Consider the following 17,270-nt stretch of genomic DNA (forward strand, 5'->3'; position numbering starts at 1 on the left):
TCCCCTGCCTGAAGGCTATGTTCATGCATTATCATGCAATATTAATGAGATGGTCTGAACAACAGTTGGAAGTTTCCCTCTTGACATTGCACAAGTATCCCTCTTCCCAGTGTGAAGCCTGCACCAAGACTGGGCTGGTTGTGTGTGCACTATTGTCTCGAGGTGGGAAGCTGAGATGAGGGCATGTGTTAGCCTGCTCCTGTGCTTTTGGACACTTTTAATCTCCTGACAACATAATGCTTATCATAAAGCAAAAGAGGTGCAGTTCAGGACTTCACTATAGATAAACCGAAGAGTTAAAACTGCTGCAAGAGAATACATGCAGAAAAGAGCCAAAACAAACAACGATCCTATATTTTACAGGGACGTTCTGGGAGCCTCTGAAGAAAGAGCCCTCCCATTTGCTGCTCTCTTTCTCTCTGAATTGCATCAGGCACGCAACGTTTCACCACCTTTGCGACAAAGAACTCAAGAAAAAAAGAAACTCTTTCGTGGCGAGAAGCTCTTTGTATGTAGCGATCAAACCCCATTGTTTCAGGGTTACATAAGACATTTCCACACAGTGAACGAAGACGTTAGACGTGTGAAAAGTAGGTCTTGTTATTGTCGGGGCTGCATGCTCCCGCGGCGTGATACTGGCGCTCAGCGGAGGGTGAGAGGGCTCCGCGACTGACTGACGCCAGGCGGAGCAGACCCAAGACGGGCTGAGAGAGCACACAGGAGGAGACACAGGGGAGAGAGAGAGAGAGAGAGAGAGAGAGAGACAGCAGCAAGTGAAGAAAAGGTACTGTGAACTTTCTGTTATATTTTTTTTACACGCTAAATGAAAAGTATCTTTACGTGTCTTTTCGCCTGCTATGGCGTGCATGGTTCTGTTTGTAGGGAAATAGATCCCAGCGGTTATCATCGCAACAGTGTGTCAGTTGGCAGATTCAAACTTTTTTCTTTTTAACTCACACACTAGCAGACTGGAGCTGCACATGTAGCCGCATTTTCATGATGGTGTAAGCTAATTGTTTGGGTTTAAATGGACTTAAGTCATCTTGCAATAATGTAGGCTAGCGTACTGTACATTACAGGGAACAACATCGTTTTTTTTAAATATATAGGAATGTTGTATCATATCTGATTTTGGACACTAAAACAATACCTATTTTGGGTTAATTCTCTTTAAAGCTGGTGTCAGTAGAAGCCCCAGTACATGTATTTGCCTACAGCTGTACACAGTGAAGGAAAATAGATGAAACTGCAGGAATTGAACACATGGTTTCATGAAGCTATAGGATGTGTCATACTTAATACATTACATGGTCAATGAAATGTCAGAACATTGTGAACCATGCCAATCACAATTTCCTAAAGCCCCCATGGTCCTCAAATTGCCAACCCAAAGATTTTCAATTTACGATATTATGAAACCAAGATAAGCAGCAAATCCTCAAATCTTCTGGGAATGTCATTCGTCCTTGACGAATATCTAAAATGACTTTTATCCATTCAGCTCTATACTGTATTGTGGTATGGTGGTAAGCTTGAGCCTTAATACATAGTCTTTTTTCATCATACACTTGTTAAGTGATCATACTTTGATGTGACTAAACCAGTGTTATGAATAAGGAAGTACACATGCAGTATATTTCACCACACGCGCCAGACCATTACATCTTGACATGATAACGTTTTCATCATTTTACTGTCTTTTGTCTGATGTGGAGACTTATCCAACTGGTGCACTAGTGTGCTGCACAGGACGTTCTGGTTTTAGTTTGTCAATATGTTTATGAATTTGTGTATATGTGTATGTGAGAGAGAGAGAGAGAGGGGGGGGGGGGGGGGGGGGTTGGGGAGAAAGGAGGGAGAGAGAGAGACCTACAGCAGCTAAGGCTAGATCTCCTGACATTATTGAAGATGACATATCAGATTACCCAAAGGACAGGAATTTGTCCTTGTCCGTGATTTACTTCAAATAGTTTTTTTTTAGTTTTTTTATCGTTCCTGCATTCTCAGGGTATGCGGTTTTAAATTCTGTTTGAAAATTAAACAAATTGTGTTTTTATAGCATTGGAATTATGGGGTTAGATGTGAAGGCTCTTCAGTAAATGGCAATGCAGATATGATTATAAGACTATTTTATTAGCTGCATTAGAAAATATAACAAAACATTATATTTGCCTCTGTATACTGAAATCAAACATTACTCTATCTATCTATCTATCTATCTATCTATCTATCCTCTATAGCAAAGGGAAAAAACTACTCAACGACACAGTGTAAATATAGGTTAGCAGCATTCCTGTATCCAGAGAGTCAGTCACAACAGTAGTGAACAACGTCCAAACCCTCCTGTGTGTCTGTACGGCCCCGGACAACATAGCCTGCCATGTGTCGGGGTGAGGTGTCCACCCTAACACAACACTAACCCAACACTGAGTGCCAAGCATGGCTGAGATAGCTGCATGAAACCCCATGTGTTTGCTAGTTATGTCTGCAGTCGTTTGTGGGACTGGTGTGTCTGGGACATAAAGAATCTGATATCCCAGTTAGGTCTTTTAAAGTTAGTATTAGGAAGAAGAGTGACTAGTTGGATTTCTCTCACTTGTACGCCAGTGTAATCTTTACTAGGTCCAAGCTATTTATGTGTTGGTGTTCGTGAAGAAAAGTGAGTTTAAGGAGCCTCCCAGGTCAATGCTATAGTCGCTAAGGGCAGCACCTCATGTCTGACTGGTTATTTCAAGCTTTGCTCTTCGACTGTTTCTGCAAATATCTGCATTGGCTGGCTACTAGGACTGGCTATGACATAGCTTAGTAATAGTTGTGCTCAGGATGGGCTGATATACCCGCCAATACTTGTTTATTGCAAATGCGGTATATATGACCTAATATATTGGCCAATAATTAGCAAGAAATTGCATTAAGATATATTAATGCAATTTCATATTGTACATATTTAAATTTGTGAAATTTATTTGATCAGATAGTTCCTGATTTAGTTACATTTTATTAAGGCAGGTCTTGTTCTGCTGTTTGTATTTGGCATTTTTTAATTAATAAAAGGGTTTAGTTTATTAGGACTGCAACTAATAACTATTTTCATTGTAAATGATCATTTATTCTATAAAATAGCAGATAATAAAGAAAAGTTCCCACTACAATTTTTCAGTGCCGGATGTGACATCTTCAAACTGCTTATTTTACAGTCCAAAACCCCAAATATATTCAATTTACAAAGCTCCAAAACGGGGAAATAGCTGATAAGTCAGTTTTTTTTCAATGTGTGGCCTCAAGGTATGTTGAACTTTGGGACATCTGCTACTCTGGAGATGCTTTCATAGTCATTGCTGTGATTTATATTCTTGAATAAGCATATCTTGCATCCTTGTAGTGTCTCTTTGCTTAGTAACGACCCTTGAAGGCACTTAATCGAGAAGTGCTCGGTGAAGAGACCAGATATACGAGTCTTTTCCATATCTCTCTCTCCAAAACAATCACTCTGTCTTACTTTGCCATCACTTTGACTTTATTCCTCTCTTTTTCTTTCTGCATCATTCCCCCCTCTTCCCCTCTCTCTCTCTTCCTCTCTCTCTCTACCACTCTCTCTCTTCCTGTACTCCTCTGTCTGTTTATAGCCAGTGACTCCATTTGAGCGTGGGCTAATGGAGGCCCCATCCAGGACCCTGCTGATAAATAATGTAGCTTCTTTATAATGCTCCGTCCCTGGGGAGGGTCCAGAGAGCATCATTACTGCCTCCTCATCCTACACAGCCCAGGCCTAAATTGATTAACAGACACTGGAGCGGTGCAAAATGATCCATGGGTCTAGTGTAGTGGCTAATAGCTCACACCAGGTGGGTCAAAGCCTCCGCCTGCCAGTGTCGCATGATCCCATTCTGTGCTCCCATTAGCCTCGGTTTCTGTCCGGTAGGCTAACTGATGGCAATAACAAGCTACCACTAACACAATAGCGAGAGAGCATTGCCCGGCTTCAGCTGTTGGGAATGTCAGAGTGTTTTTTATGGAGCTGTTGTGTAAATGATGGTTTGTGTTTTAGCTTTTACAGTGAGGAGAGCAGACATTAGCGATAAGGCTCAAAGGTCGATGACTACATGTAGATATTTGACGCAAGGAATAGATGTTGGAAAATCGACAGAAAATGAATCTACAATGAATGGTCATCAATTAATTGTGTACGTTATCAATCACGCAGACATTGCTGCTTTTCTGTTTACATTTATTGTCAATGTGTTTTGGGCTGTTTTTTTTTTTTTTAAATACAAAAGCTACGTCTCTGGATTTAAGGAAAAGTTGCAGACCTAAAGAGAGTTGTTAGTAGGAATCTAAATAGCTGACCACATTTCACAATTTCAGGTCCAGTGTTTTTGTCAACTTGAGTTGGAAAACTACCAAACCAATCAGATCTTTGGAGGTGGGATTAAAAACAGGGATTTGCCAGTGCCATAGGTTGTAAGGAATGGACATGGTCACCGTAAAGTCACTCATGTACAACCTCTTTTATGTTCATTCTTCCCACACGCAGTTCAAAACCAACCGATTATTAAAAGGAACAACGTGAAGCGCAACTACGAGACAAAACACAACTCTTTTGAGCAAATGTACCCACTTAAATCTGAAATGAAGGCACAGAAAATAAACGACATAGGAGCCAAATCCAATCAGAATCCTAATACATTAATTCACTGCCCAACATGGATGTTAACGGAGAGGAGAATAGAGCTGAAACAAGTGGCTTCAATTTTCTCTTTTTAGAAGATGAGAAGACGATCATTTTTTTGTTGAAATCCCTTCACACCTGAATTGAATGAATATAAAGCTGCAGGGCAACTTAGTTAAATTCATCTTTTTTTAAATAAAGTACTTTAATGAATGCCAAAAACGTTCTTCTCTTTGTTGACATAACTGGGCTAGTCACACAGGCTTAAGAAGTGGTCTTAGTCATCGTGATGTCACCCATTGATTTTTGGGCTGCAGTTATGAAGCCTTGAGTTCGACAATGTTGCCATCGCCATCTTGGAATACGGCCGTCGCCATGTTGGTTTTTTTCAGAATCAATAACAGAGAAGTGACAAAGAGACGCAGTATATACGGCTCTGACCTGTCAATCACAGTAAGCCCACCCTAAAGCAAACTCTGCTTTAAGGTCTATTTGACTCTAAATAACACCATACTTTCACTAAATGAACATCATGCAGTATTGAAGAAGACTTGAAACTATCGATTGAGACCATAAACTCATGTTTACAATATTTACTGAGGGAATAAATAAAATGAGAAGTAGGGTAATTTTGCCATACAATCAGACCATTTTTTGCACCTGGAAGAGTCGCCCCCTGCTGGTCAGTAGAGAGAATACAATTCGGCAGAACCAGAAGTGGTCGCCTTATCAAACCATTTAAATAAGCACCAGGTCAAAAGTCATATCTTTCTTACTGCCAGGATTGGAAATATCCAAGAGATATGGTCTCCATCTGCAGCAGAATGACAACAGAGGGCTATGAAACCTGCTCAAGATGTTACAGTACAGAACGTTCTGGAATTTTATATCTGAAATGAATTAAAGGTTGTCTTTCTGCAGCCAGTCCTGAACTCAGAGGCCATCAAAGCAGCTTTGTGACTGGAAGGGGATCAAAAGACTCCTTATATTTCTGAATGGTGGTCCAAGGAAATATTGCAGTTATCACTTATTGAAGTTGCTATATTTCTGGTATGTCTTTTGTCAGGTCAGGTCATGCTAACACTTGTCTTTTCAATGCGACCCATCAGATCATGCCTGGATGCAATAAAAGCCAAGACTTTAAGCTCCGAGATCGGATCTTGCTCGCATTGGGAACCGAGCAGCATGACCGCATGCTTAAGGTGGCCTGGCTTGCATTGCGTTCGGATCTCAATGAGGTGTAGACAGCATGAAAGCACACACATTATCAAACGTAGGTCTCTCGTCACACAGGAGGAGGAAAGCCAGGGCTGGAGCACAGCTGTAGCCTGATGTCGTTTTAAAGTTACCCTTGAGGAAACACAATTATTCCGGATTTTGCTGCTTCAAAATAAAAGCTTTTAAATAACAAAATAACAGGGTTATCACTGAATTAGCAGATCTTTGATAGCGGATTTTCTTCAATAACGCAAGTTTGCTAATACTGTGGGGAGGAACGGTAATAATATATAATTTAAAGGGATGAAAAAGTTGTTTTTCGTTTTACAGTCACCCGTGAACAGGCTTTCTGACCCATTTCTGACCACATTTTCTGGAAGTTAATGGTCAGAGGTGGCCGGTTTAGGAAACTGCCTTTTTCTCTCCCACCCTGCACCTGTGGAAAAACCTGCAGCTCTCAGCAAGAGGAAGTGACGTCGCTGCTGTGCAGCCGATGACAGATATGAAGACATAACTACACAGCCTGTTTCCTGTCTCTGTGATATTGGAGAGTAGTTCACTTAGGATGTTAGTAGTTTGTGATATCATAGTGGGGTCTTCAGGCACAAGTGATATCAGTGTTGAGATCTCGTATGTATAGTTCAGCCTCATTTTTGATCAGCCAATGTGATTCGGATGGTTAAGCTAAGTATAGGTGCAACTTGCTGCCTTCCCGTCACCGTGTTTAGCAGTAGTAAGAGTCCAGGGCCCCCACAACACACACTACACACAGACACATACACACACACACACACACACGCACACACACACACACACACGTTGTAAACAGCACCTGTTCTCGTCACACTTCCCTGCCTGTTTGTCAGTGTGATGTAGCTTAGACATGCGGGAGCTGACAAAGATAGAAATCACCATTCATCCCATAATCTGAAGGGCCAAGAATAACTACAGAGCAGTCTTGATGATGTATTTGTTCCGGCTAGTAGGAAATCCAATATACATCAGGCTTTACAATCAGCGAGCGACCCATGAGTCAGTGTGGGTAAAAGGTGGTGGATTTCTGAAAAGCTGTTTATTTGATTCTAGGATAGCATCTGATGAGCTGTGCAAAGCCAAACCTGAACCATAACTATGTTTTTATCTTTCTTAATTGCATTCAGAAAAACCTGAAAAGAAGGTGGAACTAGAAGAGCTCAATGTGCTTTTGTTTTCCACCTTTAAAAGTTACAATGTGTGTACGTGCTGGCTACTGAATTGCTCTCCTGGGACCCAAGTGAATGGGCACATTTATTTTATTTTTTTATTGTCCTGCACATTTCCAGATTCCTGCTCAAACCCAGTGTTTTTAGTTGGTGGTGTTGACGCTTTATAGAACATTTGCCTCAGCCGGCGGCTGATTGAAAGACTCCATCTGAAAAACCTTTTCAAATTCCACATATATGCAGAGTTGGCCTGGCCAACACTTTTTCTCACATGTTTGTTAGAGAGCAACATAGAGGTTTTAAAATGTTTTGACTTGCAGTCATATCAAGTAGAACTATGGGCTGGCAATATGGAGAAATTCCTCCATCTCCGTGTATTAAGTTATATATTGCAATAATGATATATTTATGATTTAGTTAGAGTCTATTAATTCATTAGTTTCAACAACTTTTGGCAACAACTTTCACAATTGTTTTTTTAAGTAAATATTTAAGTAGAAATGCAAATAAAGGTACCTGGTTTCAGAGTCTCAAATTTTAAATTAGCTGGTTTTCCTTTTATGATAGTAGCCTGAATATCTTTGGATCTGTGACTGTTGGTTGCAGGAATAAGCAATTTGAAGACATCAAAATTGGGATTTTTTTCAAGCTCTCCTTAGAAAAACTGGGATTTTTTTCAAGTTCTCCTTAGAAAAACTCTTCTAAATTAGGTGTTTACATTAGTGCTGACACAATTAACTGATTAGTCTATTGTCATAAATGTATATAATCAGATCTATCTCAATCAATCTAGCTTTTCAAATGGGAGGATTTGCTGCCTTTGTCTCTTTTACGCTAAATCAGTGTAAATCTGGCTCTGGAAATTTGTGAGGGGCATTTTCATATTACATATTATGGATCATTTTAAAGTCCAAATGTATCCTAGTTTATTTCCTGTTGCAGTGTATATGAATTATATAAGATGACATGAATTAAACATGGTACCAACGGTCGATAGACTGAAAATGTATTCATTAATAATGAACATAATTATAACTTGCAGCTACAGCTAAAAAAACATGTCAAATATTCAATGTTTTGTACTGGAAATGTTTCACTATTTACTGGAAATGTATCGGCCAATGAATGCTTATAGCTGCTATTTAGCTTACAATATAAAATACATGTTGAAGAAATGGTCAGGATGGCAGATTTAACAAGTAAAATAATATACATGTGAAGTCCTTTACTGTACATGACATTAGTGAATGGTGGTAATGTGACAAGCCATACGGACGGGAAGTTATCTGGAGAATGCCTGGTTGGGGCAGACGTCCACTAAAGCAGTTTCCCAGAAGCCGTGACAGACATGGCCATGATGGCTATAATGATGACGACATCGCCTCGTCAAGGGTTGTAATAACTATTTTCTGGTGAGACGTCAGTGCTGCTTGTGAAACAAAAAGGGGGAGAGGTTCATGTGTGCCATAGTTGCTACAACGTTGTTTGGGAATGGACACAGCAAGCAGGACTAATCTCTTTTTTTGATGTTATTGTTAGTCTTGGATGCTAACCTAACTTTCTTTTTCGTCTAGCAAGTGACTGTCAAGAGGACCTGATCTTACGTCGCTGAAGCTGAGGATGATCTGAAACTCCAAAACACACTCTTTTCACCCTATCTTTTGTCAGACGAGACCACTATCGCTGCTCCCACTTTTCTTTTGGACAGAAAGGAGAGGGGAGGAGGGCGGCTTGTCCGACATGAACGTCACCTCGCTCTTCTCCTTCACCAGCCCGGCTGTCAAACGGCTGCTGGGCTGGAAGCAGGGAGACGAGGAAGAGAAATGGGCGGAAAAGGCCGTGGATGCTCTGGTTAAGAAACTGAAAAAGAAGAAGGGAGCCATGGAGGAGCTGGAGAGGGCTCTCAGCTGCCCGGGTCAGGCCAGTAACTGTGTGACAATCCCCCGCTCCCTGGATGGACGGCTGCAGGTGTCCCATAGGAAAGGTCTGCCGCATGTCATTTATTGCCGGGTGTGGCGCTGGCCCGACCTGCAGTCCCACCATGAGCTGAAGGCCCTGGAGTGCTGCGAGTTCCCGTTTGGTTCCAAACAGAAGGATGTGTGTATCAACCCCTACCACTACAAACGAGTGGACAGTCCAGGTGAGTGATTTGGTCCGGAAATAATTAGAGATATAGCGATCCTGTCAGGGCCAATACTAACCTTATTGAGTTAATCAGCCACGACATGATGACCCACATTGTCTGAGATATTCTTACACCATAATCAGTTATAGAAATGCAGTCATGGCATTCCTTGTGTTGCCGTAAATAAAAATTTAATTTCAAGGACATCCTGGTGTCCTTGTAATTCAGGAACATACCATTTACTGTGATCGCAACATCCACATTTTTATGTTTTTCCTAATAAAAGGAAAACCTTGAAGAAATATTTCCAGAACTTTTTGAGCCTGAAGATATTGAATTTTCCTTGCCAGTGATGTCTTTACCTCTTTTTTTTTCCTCCCACATGTTTATATGCTTTAATTTTTTTTTTAAACTGTATAGCTGCGACATCACAACCTTATGGAAGTACTGACGGCTAATTTAGAGGCACAGTTTGAGTGTGGAATGTTTGGTTTGATAATTTCAAAGGTTTTATTTTGCACCTAGACCTGCTGTATGAATGAAAAAAGACAACATGGGGCCTTCAAAGACAAGTTACTTCACACAAGTGAGCAAATTACCATCATCAAATTACAAATATATAAAAAAGCTCAGAATTAAATTGACAAAACAAACTCCAATAATATACGCTAAAAAAAATAAATAAGACAATTCAAGTAAAATCTAATAATAAAAAAAACTAACTAAAATCAGAATAGGCTTTCCGATAAAACTGTGTTCAGCTAACAAAGCTTGAAGAGATATTAAAAAGATTCCAAAGCCGCAGCGCCTTCACTGCCAAGGTAGAGCAAATACTACTTGGCCTCTTACTAAATAAACAGCAAATGAGGGTCAGCTGACAAGATAGAAACAGCTGTTTGCAGAGTGCTAAGTGTGTAAAGGGCCAAGAGTATGTGTCTGTATGTGTGTGTTTTTTTCTTCTTCATATTTTGTTGCTGTGGGGCAGGAAATTCCATCTGGGAGAGAATGAGGGCGTTGTTTTGGGCATGCTCTGTGCTGCTGGCCTTTTTTACATTAATGCTCACATGTAGACACACAGTCACACACACACACACACACATGCTTCGGCCCTTGCACGCATGTTACAAAAACCAGGATACACACACACACGCCTGCTTGCACAGTTTCTGGCTGGAACAGGAAGCCAGTCACCCACACACAATGGGAGGAAAGAGTTGTTGCCTGGCTTGCACACTTTTTGTTTTAGCAGCGGGTGGAAGACGGAGGGTTAAGGTGATTAAACCCCACAGCACCTGTCTGTCCACATTACCCCCTCCCCTTCTCCCCTCACACCACCCGCCTACACACACATCCTGTCAATCTCCCCGTGCTATTTAACCAAACACCTGCTCCACATATATCCTTTGAAATAAACTGCTACATTGATGCATTGGCCTGCTGCAGCACACATGGGCTACCTGCAGGAACACTGAGAGCAGCTAATATTTCAGCACCAGCTTTATTTATCTGCACAGGTATTTATAGACACAAGTGGAGCGTATATCTGTAGTTTGTATGCACTGCATCTGAATAGCCCTCACATCAGCCAGGATATTTATTTACCCCAAGTGATGAATTCCTCAAGAACGGCCTGCCTCAAATGGTCTTTTCAGATCAGAAACCTGAGAGTCTGGGCCAAATACCGCTGGCTAAGACCAACAGGCAGGAAGCTGACATACAAAAAAAATGCAGGGACATCTGCGCTCAGAACGTAGAAACATGGCGAGAGCCAGAAATATATATGTATATTTATTATGTTGGAATTAAATTATTTTTGAATTTGTATAGATTTGTGTTGCTTTTGTGTGACTGTACAACTGTACGACTGGAAGACTGTGTCTTCTTTGTTAAACACAATAGTCAATTAAGCCAGCAGCCAAGTCACATAAATCACAGAACAATAACATAAAGACACTCAAAGATAAACGTAGGAAACAAAATAGAATAAATGATATACAAGTTGTATATTGCCTTGAAACAGTCATCCTCTTTGATTTACAACGTTGCCTACAATGGCTAATAAACTGTATGGCAAAGTTTGACAGTCTCACAGTTTATGGTTTTGTATCACCCAGCTGTTATCAGAAGGGAAAGAAAAAAGGTTCAATGAGAGCTTTAAAGCTTTCTATCAAGTGTTTGGTTTGACTTATTAGTGGAGTGCCATTCTTAAAAAATGTCTACACACAGGAAAAAAAAACATTCTGGTTAAAGAACTGCTGGTGCGTCAAAGCTTTTCCTGTGTTAACCATTTCAATGTCTTTCTCCATCTTCAGTGCTGCCCCCTGTGTTGGTACCGCGGAACAGCGAGTTCAACGCCAAGCATACAATGTTGCCTCGCTTTCGCAACCCTCTACAACAGAATGAGCCGCACATGCCGCAGAATGCGACCTTCCCAGAATCCTTCACTCAGGCCAACACAATGCCCTCCACTTTCCCCAATTCACCGGTAAACAGTTACCCAAACTCGCCGGGAAGCGGCAGCAGCAGCGCCACCTTCCCTCAGTCACCATCCAGCTCTGACCCCGACAGTCCATTCCAAATGCCAGGTGAGATTCAACAGTGAACTTTTCTTCCACTTTTCTTCCACTTTTGTTCCCTTTCCTCAGTGCCGGGCAACAACTCACTTCACTGCTCTTTGTTTTTCCTGATGCAGAGACACCCCCTCCTGCCTACATGCCCCCAGAGGAGCAGATAACTCAGGATTGTCCCCAGCCAATGGACACCAACCTCCTGGTTCCAACTTTGCCTATAGAGAGTAACAACCGACCAGGTAACCATGGCGGTTGCTATCTCACACACACAAACACTCGTCCTTGTGTTCACAGTGATATCATCCACATAAAGCTGTCTGCACCTGCTTCCCTTGATCCGCAGGTGCAAACATTTCTGGGAAGTCTGATATTTCTTTTTTCCTTTCTTGTGGTCAACCTCCAAATGCAAAAAAAAAGAAAAGAAAACCTCAGATGAGTTTGTATGCCATATCCTGTCAGATAAAACCTGAACAGTTGGTGGAAAGGATCTGCTAGTTGACAGTGAGGCTCTGTCTGGGTGTGAGCCCATGGGAAGCTCAAAACCTCAACAAATTAAGCCAGACCTCCGAGCAGTTTTACGAGGTCTTTAAAAGCTCAGGCTTATGTCATCTCTGCTGGTGGTAATGGCTTGAAACTCGTTACCAATAAGGTTCACTAATTACCTCCAACTTTCGGATCGGAAATGTGGTGCAATAATTGCTGCTCTCTCGACTATGTGGTTTTGGCTTTATTGTGCGAGAGACACATGTGAACTGTGCATTCATGAATACGTAACAGACCATACAGCACAATGGACATGAATAGGCGTCCAGCGTCATCTCATTTAGAGAGTCATTCTTAAGGCTGACGCTTCAACGACCGAATCAGTATTCAATTGCATCGTTTGGGTTTTCTCAGGATGCTCTACATGTAAAGACACAATGGCGGCTGTTTTTTTAAAATTCCCCCACAACCTCATTGAACTGACAGCTGTATATCTGATTGAGAGCTGAAGGACTGAGTCAAGGGTGAGAGGCTACTGACGCCTGTAGAGAAAGGGAGGTTTTCTTCCGCTCTTTTGATGATACAACCAATAGAAATTAAGGCCAAAACAAGGGAAGCTGACCCAAGTTGTAATAATCCAATCCATCTCTTTAATAGTTACATTTTCTATTTTTGCACAAACACACTATGCAGGTGTTTGCAATCGAATTTGCCTCGCAACTCATTGGAATAACTGCTGAACTCTGGTATGAACCTTAGTTTTCCACACCTGACAAACAACATATTTGTACTTTTTAATGATCATTCATCCGAGGCCCAGTAATGCTGCCCACACATGGTGACAGCAGTAGCAGGAAGAGCTGTTGAAAGGTTTGCTGAAAGTGGGAGTTTGGGGAGTTTTTTTAGTTCTTTTCCACAAGCTGCATCCTGAACAGGGGGAGCGGGTTTCTATTGTAGGCCAGTTCTGGGTAGGGGACAGACAAAACACACCTGCTAGTCAGTGCCATGCTACAGGAAGTTTAGGAGAAGTATGTGCTTCGATAAACATGATTTATTCTTCCCTCTCAGAGTGGGTGAGGCTGGCTGGCACTGGCTCAGAGAGCATGGCCAGGCACCGTCTATTGACTGTTTTTCTGCTCAATAAAGGCTTGACACACAGACCTCAGACAGTGGACATACTTTAAGAAGTATCTGCATTGATTTTGGTCAGCATAAATGTATAGAAATGTAGCCAGTGGGTCCTATATATTTATTAAGAACATTGTTAATGGGCTATAGGGGACAATTTGCCAGATATAATTGTGCAGATGAGTAAGATTTACAGCTGGCATCAGCGGCTCCTGGCAGCTTGTCTGTAGAGGAGTCTGCTCTGAGGAGTCTTAAATGTGCATTAAATGTGTCTGTGTCTGTGTCTGCGTGTTCAGTGTACTCAGCACACCCCTTTGACCTGACAATGTGTTTCCTGTGCAGATGTGCAGCCCGTGGCCTATGAGGAACCCAAGCACTGGTGCTCAATTGTTTACTACGAGCTCAATAATCGGGTCGGAGAGGCGTTCCAGGCATCCTCCACCAGCGTGCTCGTCGATGGCTTCACAGATCCCTCCAACAACCGCAACCGATTTTGCCTCGGCCTGCTCTCCAACGTCAACCGCAACTCCACCATTGAGAACACCCGGCGGCACATCGGCAAAGGTGCAGTACGGAGAGCCTTGTCAATGAGTGCAATGCACCGACTGTCAGCAGACGAGACTAAATCAATTCATGTTGTCGATAGGAACAATAACAACAAATTGAGTAAACATTTTAGCGTATTGATTTTAAGGCGACGGCGCTGATGTTTTGGGGGCTTTCGTTTTTGCTGATGAAAGTGACACAACGGCTCTGCTTCTCCAGGTGGCCGACATTGAATTCTCTCCTTCTTCCTCTCAGGTGTCCATCTGTATTATGTTGGCGGGGAGGTGTATGCAGAATGTCTGAGTGATAGCAGTATCTTCGTCCAGAGTCGTAACTGTAACTACCACCACGGCTTCCATCCCACGACTGTGTGTAAGATTCCCAGTGGCTGCAGCCTGAAGATTTTCAACAACCAGGAGTTTGCTGAGTTGCTGGCCCAGTCCGTCAACCACGGCTTCGAGGCCGTTTATGAGCTCACCAAGATGTGTACCATCCGCATGAGTTTCGTTAAGGTAAGCGTTGACTGACTAATGCTAATATTGACCTTCCTACGGTGTATTTTGTAAGAACTGACTTGAAGTTTTACAGTTCTTTTTCTTTTTTTAAAGAAATCTGAGAATTTCAAACATTTTATTTCGGTGAACATTGACCTGGATTTCAAAAATCACAAGCATCAGAATGTTGCATTTTATTTGCAGTGCAAACAACTAAAGTATCTTGGTGTAATAAGTTGCTCATTTGTTTTTGACCCACACTTTGTTTTTTTCTAGTTCTATTGTCATTGAAAATCAATACAAACAAAAATCACATTCAAAAAAACCCCACATCAGATATTTGAATATATGTATCGGTATTTTTTATGAATAATATTTGAATTGGGTATAAATATCAACGTCAACATGCGACAGCCTGATATATAAAATAAACAAATTTGAGTAGAAATTAAAAATGATGTGTTTTCGTGTGTTCCAGGGTTGGGGAGCAGAGTACCACCGCCAGGATGTGACCAGCACACCCTGCTGGATTGAGATCCACCTGCATGGTCCCTTGCAGTGGTTGGATAAGGTGCTAACCCAGATGGGCTCCCCCCACAACCCTATATCCTCCGTCTCCTAGGCTCCACTGTCCTCAGCCCCGTGGCTGTCCATAGCCCAGCACGTCGGTCTAAGTAGCAAGAATAGGGTCACAGATTGGCTTGTGGTTCAGCCAGCCTGCCTTTTCCAATAACTGATAGACATTTTGACAGAAACACAAGCTGATTTGGGACAAGTAGGGCTGGGCGGGTTGTTACATTGGTTTGTTCTTGAAGGATGTCTGAATTGGGCACATTTACAGTCTGGGAGAGGAGTAAGCAAAGTGAGCGTGATGCAACTGGAAGATACTTGATCTTTGTGACCAACTGTAATAATTAGACCATCATACTCATCATGATGCAAGTATCCTCCCCGATCTTGCTCCAACAATGTCGCTTTTTCATTGTTCTATTATTCTGACTCATTACTAGTTTTCATATAAATATTCCCTCTGAAATCCAGATATACTTGTGTAGTTACAATAATTATGGGACATTCCACCAAAATTGCAGTCGGCTGCTGTCTATTGCCTGACTGCAGTGAGGTTGGCATGAAATGTACTTACAAAGTGTAAAAAGTTAGCAGGTGACCAGTATGACTGAAAAATTCATCATCTCCAAATACTTAAAACAAGAATGCCGTTTCTTCAAAGTGTTCTTTCTTTGGCTAAAATGTTAAACCAGTACAAAGTTGTTATATAAATAAAATCCCATTTCAGAGATCATGACAAATAATCAGAGGGCGAAATTAGAGTGAGTTTGAGAGTTAAGAGTGGGGCTTAGTGTGAGGCATGGCACTTAAAGGGCATTTCAGACTATTCCGGAAAAAAGTATCTAATGTTTAAATGTTGCTCATCTTGTGTTACACTCGTGTTTCAAATGAATTTTAAGGAAAAAAGAATAGTGTTTAGATATATTCACTATTAGAATATGTGCTGTGCAGTCTGGTTTTGCAAAGCATAGTTTGGTTAGTGTAGTGTGACACATTGGTAGCTGAACACCACAGGAAGAATAGGCAAATACAAGATCAAATGTGTCAGATACAGAATCACGTTGAGGACATCAATATTTCAGTGACTCCTCATTCTCTTTTTACATCGACTGAGCAAAACATGTTAGATGACTGTTATGGGAAAATGTTGAGCATTCAATTTTTTGTTGTTGACTGAAAAAAGGGTATCAGTTACTGATGTCTGAATATGATTTTCTTTTTTTTTTAAATTAAATGCAGATTTTGCCATTCAGTTATTGTATGCTTTGAGCAATCCTTTTTGCTGTTAAACTGTATTACTCTTTACATTCTTTTTGTATTTTTTTGAACATGTTTTCTGTTGTCTGTCTGCACTTTCACACATTGACTCTTTGTTTTGTTTTAGTTTTTCTCCTTCTTTGTGTTTTTGCTCAGTAAAACTCCCAGAAAAGCAGTTTTATTCCATGAATATCAAGCCTCTACTGGAAGATTCAATAAATTTGTTTCAATACTTCCAATATGTCTGTCTCTTTTGTGAACGCTTTGTCAGGGCATGTGTTTGTGTGTTTTTGTGTGCCCTGTCTATTTATTGAAAGGCCACCCATGCAAAGAAAATATGCATCATGTTATTGTCTGATACTTTCAAAACCATCAACCACTCTGTATGTGTGTGTGTGTGCATATGGATGTCGTAGACCTTCAATTAGGGAGGCACAACAATTACAAGTCCATCTGAAAGCCAACTGCACTAATGTTCAGCATGATTGCATTTTCCAGTAAATTTCAGGAAAATGCATGAAATGATGTGTTTTATGGGGCACATTGTGACAATCCTGGAACACTGACAACAATTTTCCAGGAAATCACTGAAATGTGTGTTTGTGGGTTAGGGTTAGCATGCAGGAGTTCCATCTGACTACGTGACGTGGGTGGTATGGTTGCACAGTGGATAGTGCTGTTGCTTCCCAAGAGTTTGCATGTTTCTCTCAAATTCCACAGAGAGGCACGTCAGGTTGTCTACAGACTCCGAATGTTTAAAGTGTCGGTGTCATATCCCTGCATATGGTATATGGTCTAATAATCCAGAGCTGTCTCTCTTCTTGCACTCCAAACTGACTGAACAAATGTAATAAGGGCTTTGAAACACACTAAGATAGGTGTTAATTAATTTTTCTGGAAATATGCAAATTTGTCTCACGTATGGACCTAGAACATTTATTTTATTGGATGTAGATTCATGCATTTTCCAATGTAACTTGTGGTTTTATTTCTTTGAAAAAAAAGCAC

At 41.2% G+C, this 17,270-nt stretch overlaps 1 protein-coding gene across 2 annotated transcripts; it reads left to right on the plus strand.

Moving 5' to 3' along the window:
• The first annotated feature begins 537 nt into the window (after positions 1–537).
• smad1 (SMAD family member 1) lies at positions 538–16,497 on the plus strand. 2 transcript variants are annotated; one of them, XM_034544048.1, is made up of 7 exons: positions 538–784; positions 8,664–9,229; positions 11,527–11,799; positions 11,907–12,023; positions 13,738–13,959; positions 14,197–14,453; positions 14,914–16,497. In XM_034544048.1, exons 2-7 carry the CDS (start codon positions 8,830–8,832, stop codon positions 15,055–15,057), a joined length of 1,413 nt encoding a protein of 470 aa, XP_034399939.1. In that variant the 5' UTR covers positions 538–784; positions 8,664–8,829; the 3' UTR covers positions 15,058–16,497. The 2 variants fall into 2 exon arrangements, with proteins under 2 accessions (XP_034399939.1, XP_034399947.1); XM_034544056.1 differs by having other exon boundaries at positions 8,668–9,229.
• Positions 16,498–17,270: the final 773 nt, after the last annotated feature.

Source organism: Cyclopterus lumpus, chromosome 1 (genome assembly GCF_009769545.1).
Source record: "Cyclopterus lumpus isolate fCycLum1 chromosome 1, fCycLum1.pri, whole genome shotgun sequence".
Lineage (NCBI taxonomy): Eukaryota > Metazoa > Chordata > Actinopteri > Perciformes > Cyclopteridae > Cyclopterus > Cyclopterus lumpus.

What these genes read in the sequence shown, in the direction of transcription:
- smad1 (XM_034544048.1), top strand. Translation starts at nt 8,830, where the DNA reads ATGAACGTCACCTCGCTCTTCTCCTTCACCAGCCCGGCTGTCAAACGG. An exon ending in CAAACGAGTGGACAGTCCAG is followed by an intron (nt 9,230 to 11,526) that starts GTGAGTGATTTG and finishes CTCCATCTTCAG; the next exon opens with TGCTGCCCCCTGTGTTGGTA. An exon ending in TCCGCATGAGTTTCGTTAAG is followed by an intron (nt 14,454 to 14,913) that starts GTAAGCGTTGAC and finishes CGTGTGTTCCAG; the next exon opens with GGTTGGGGAGCAGAGTACCA.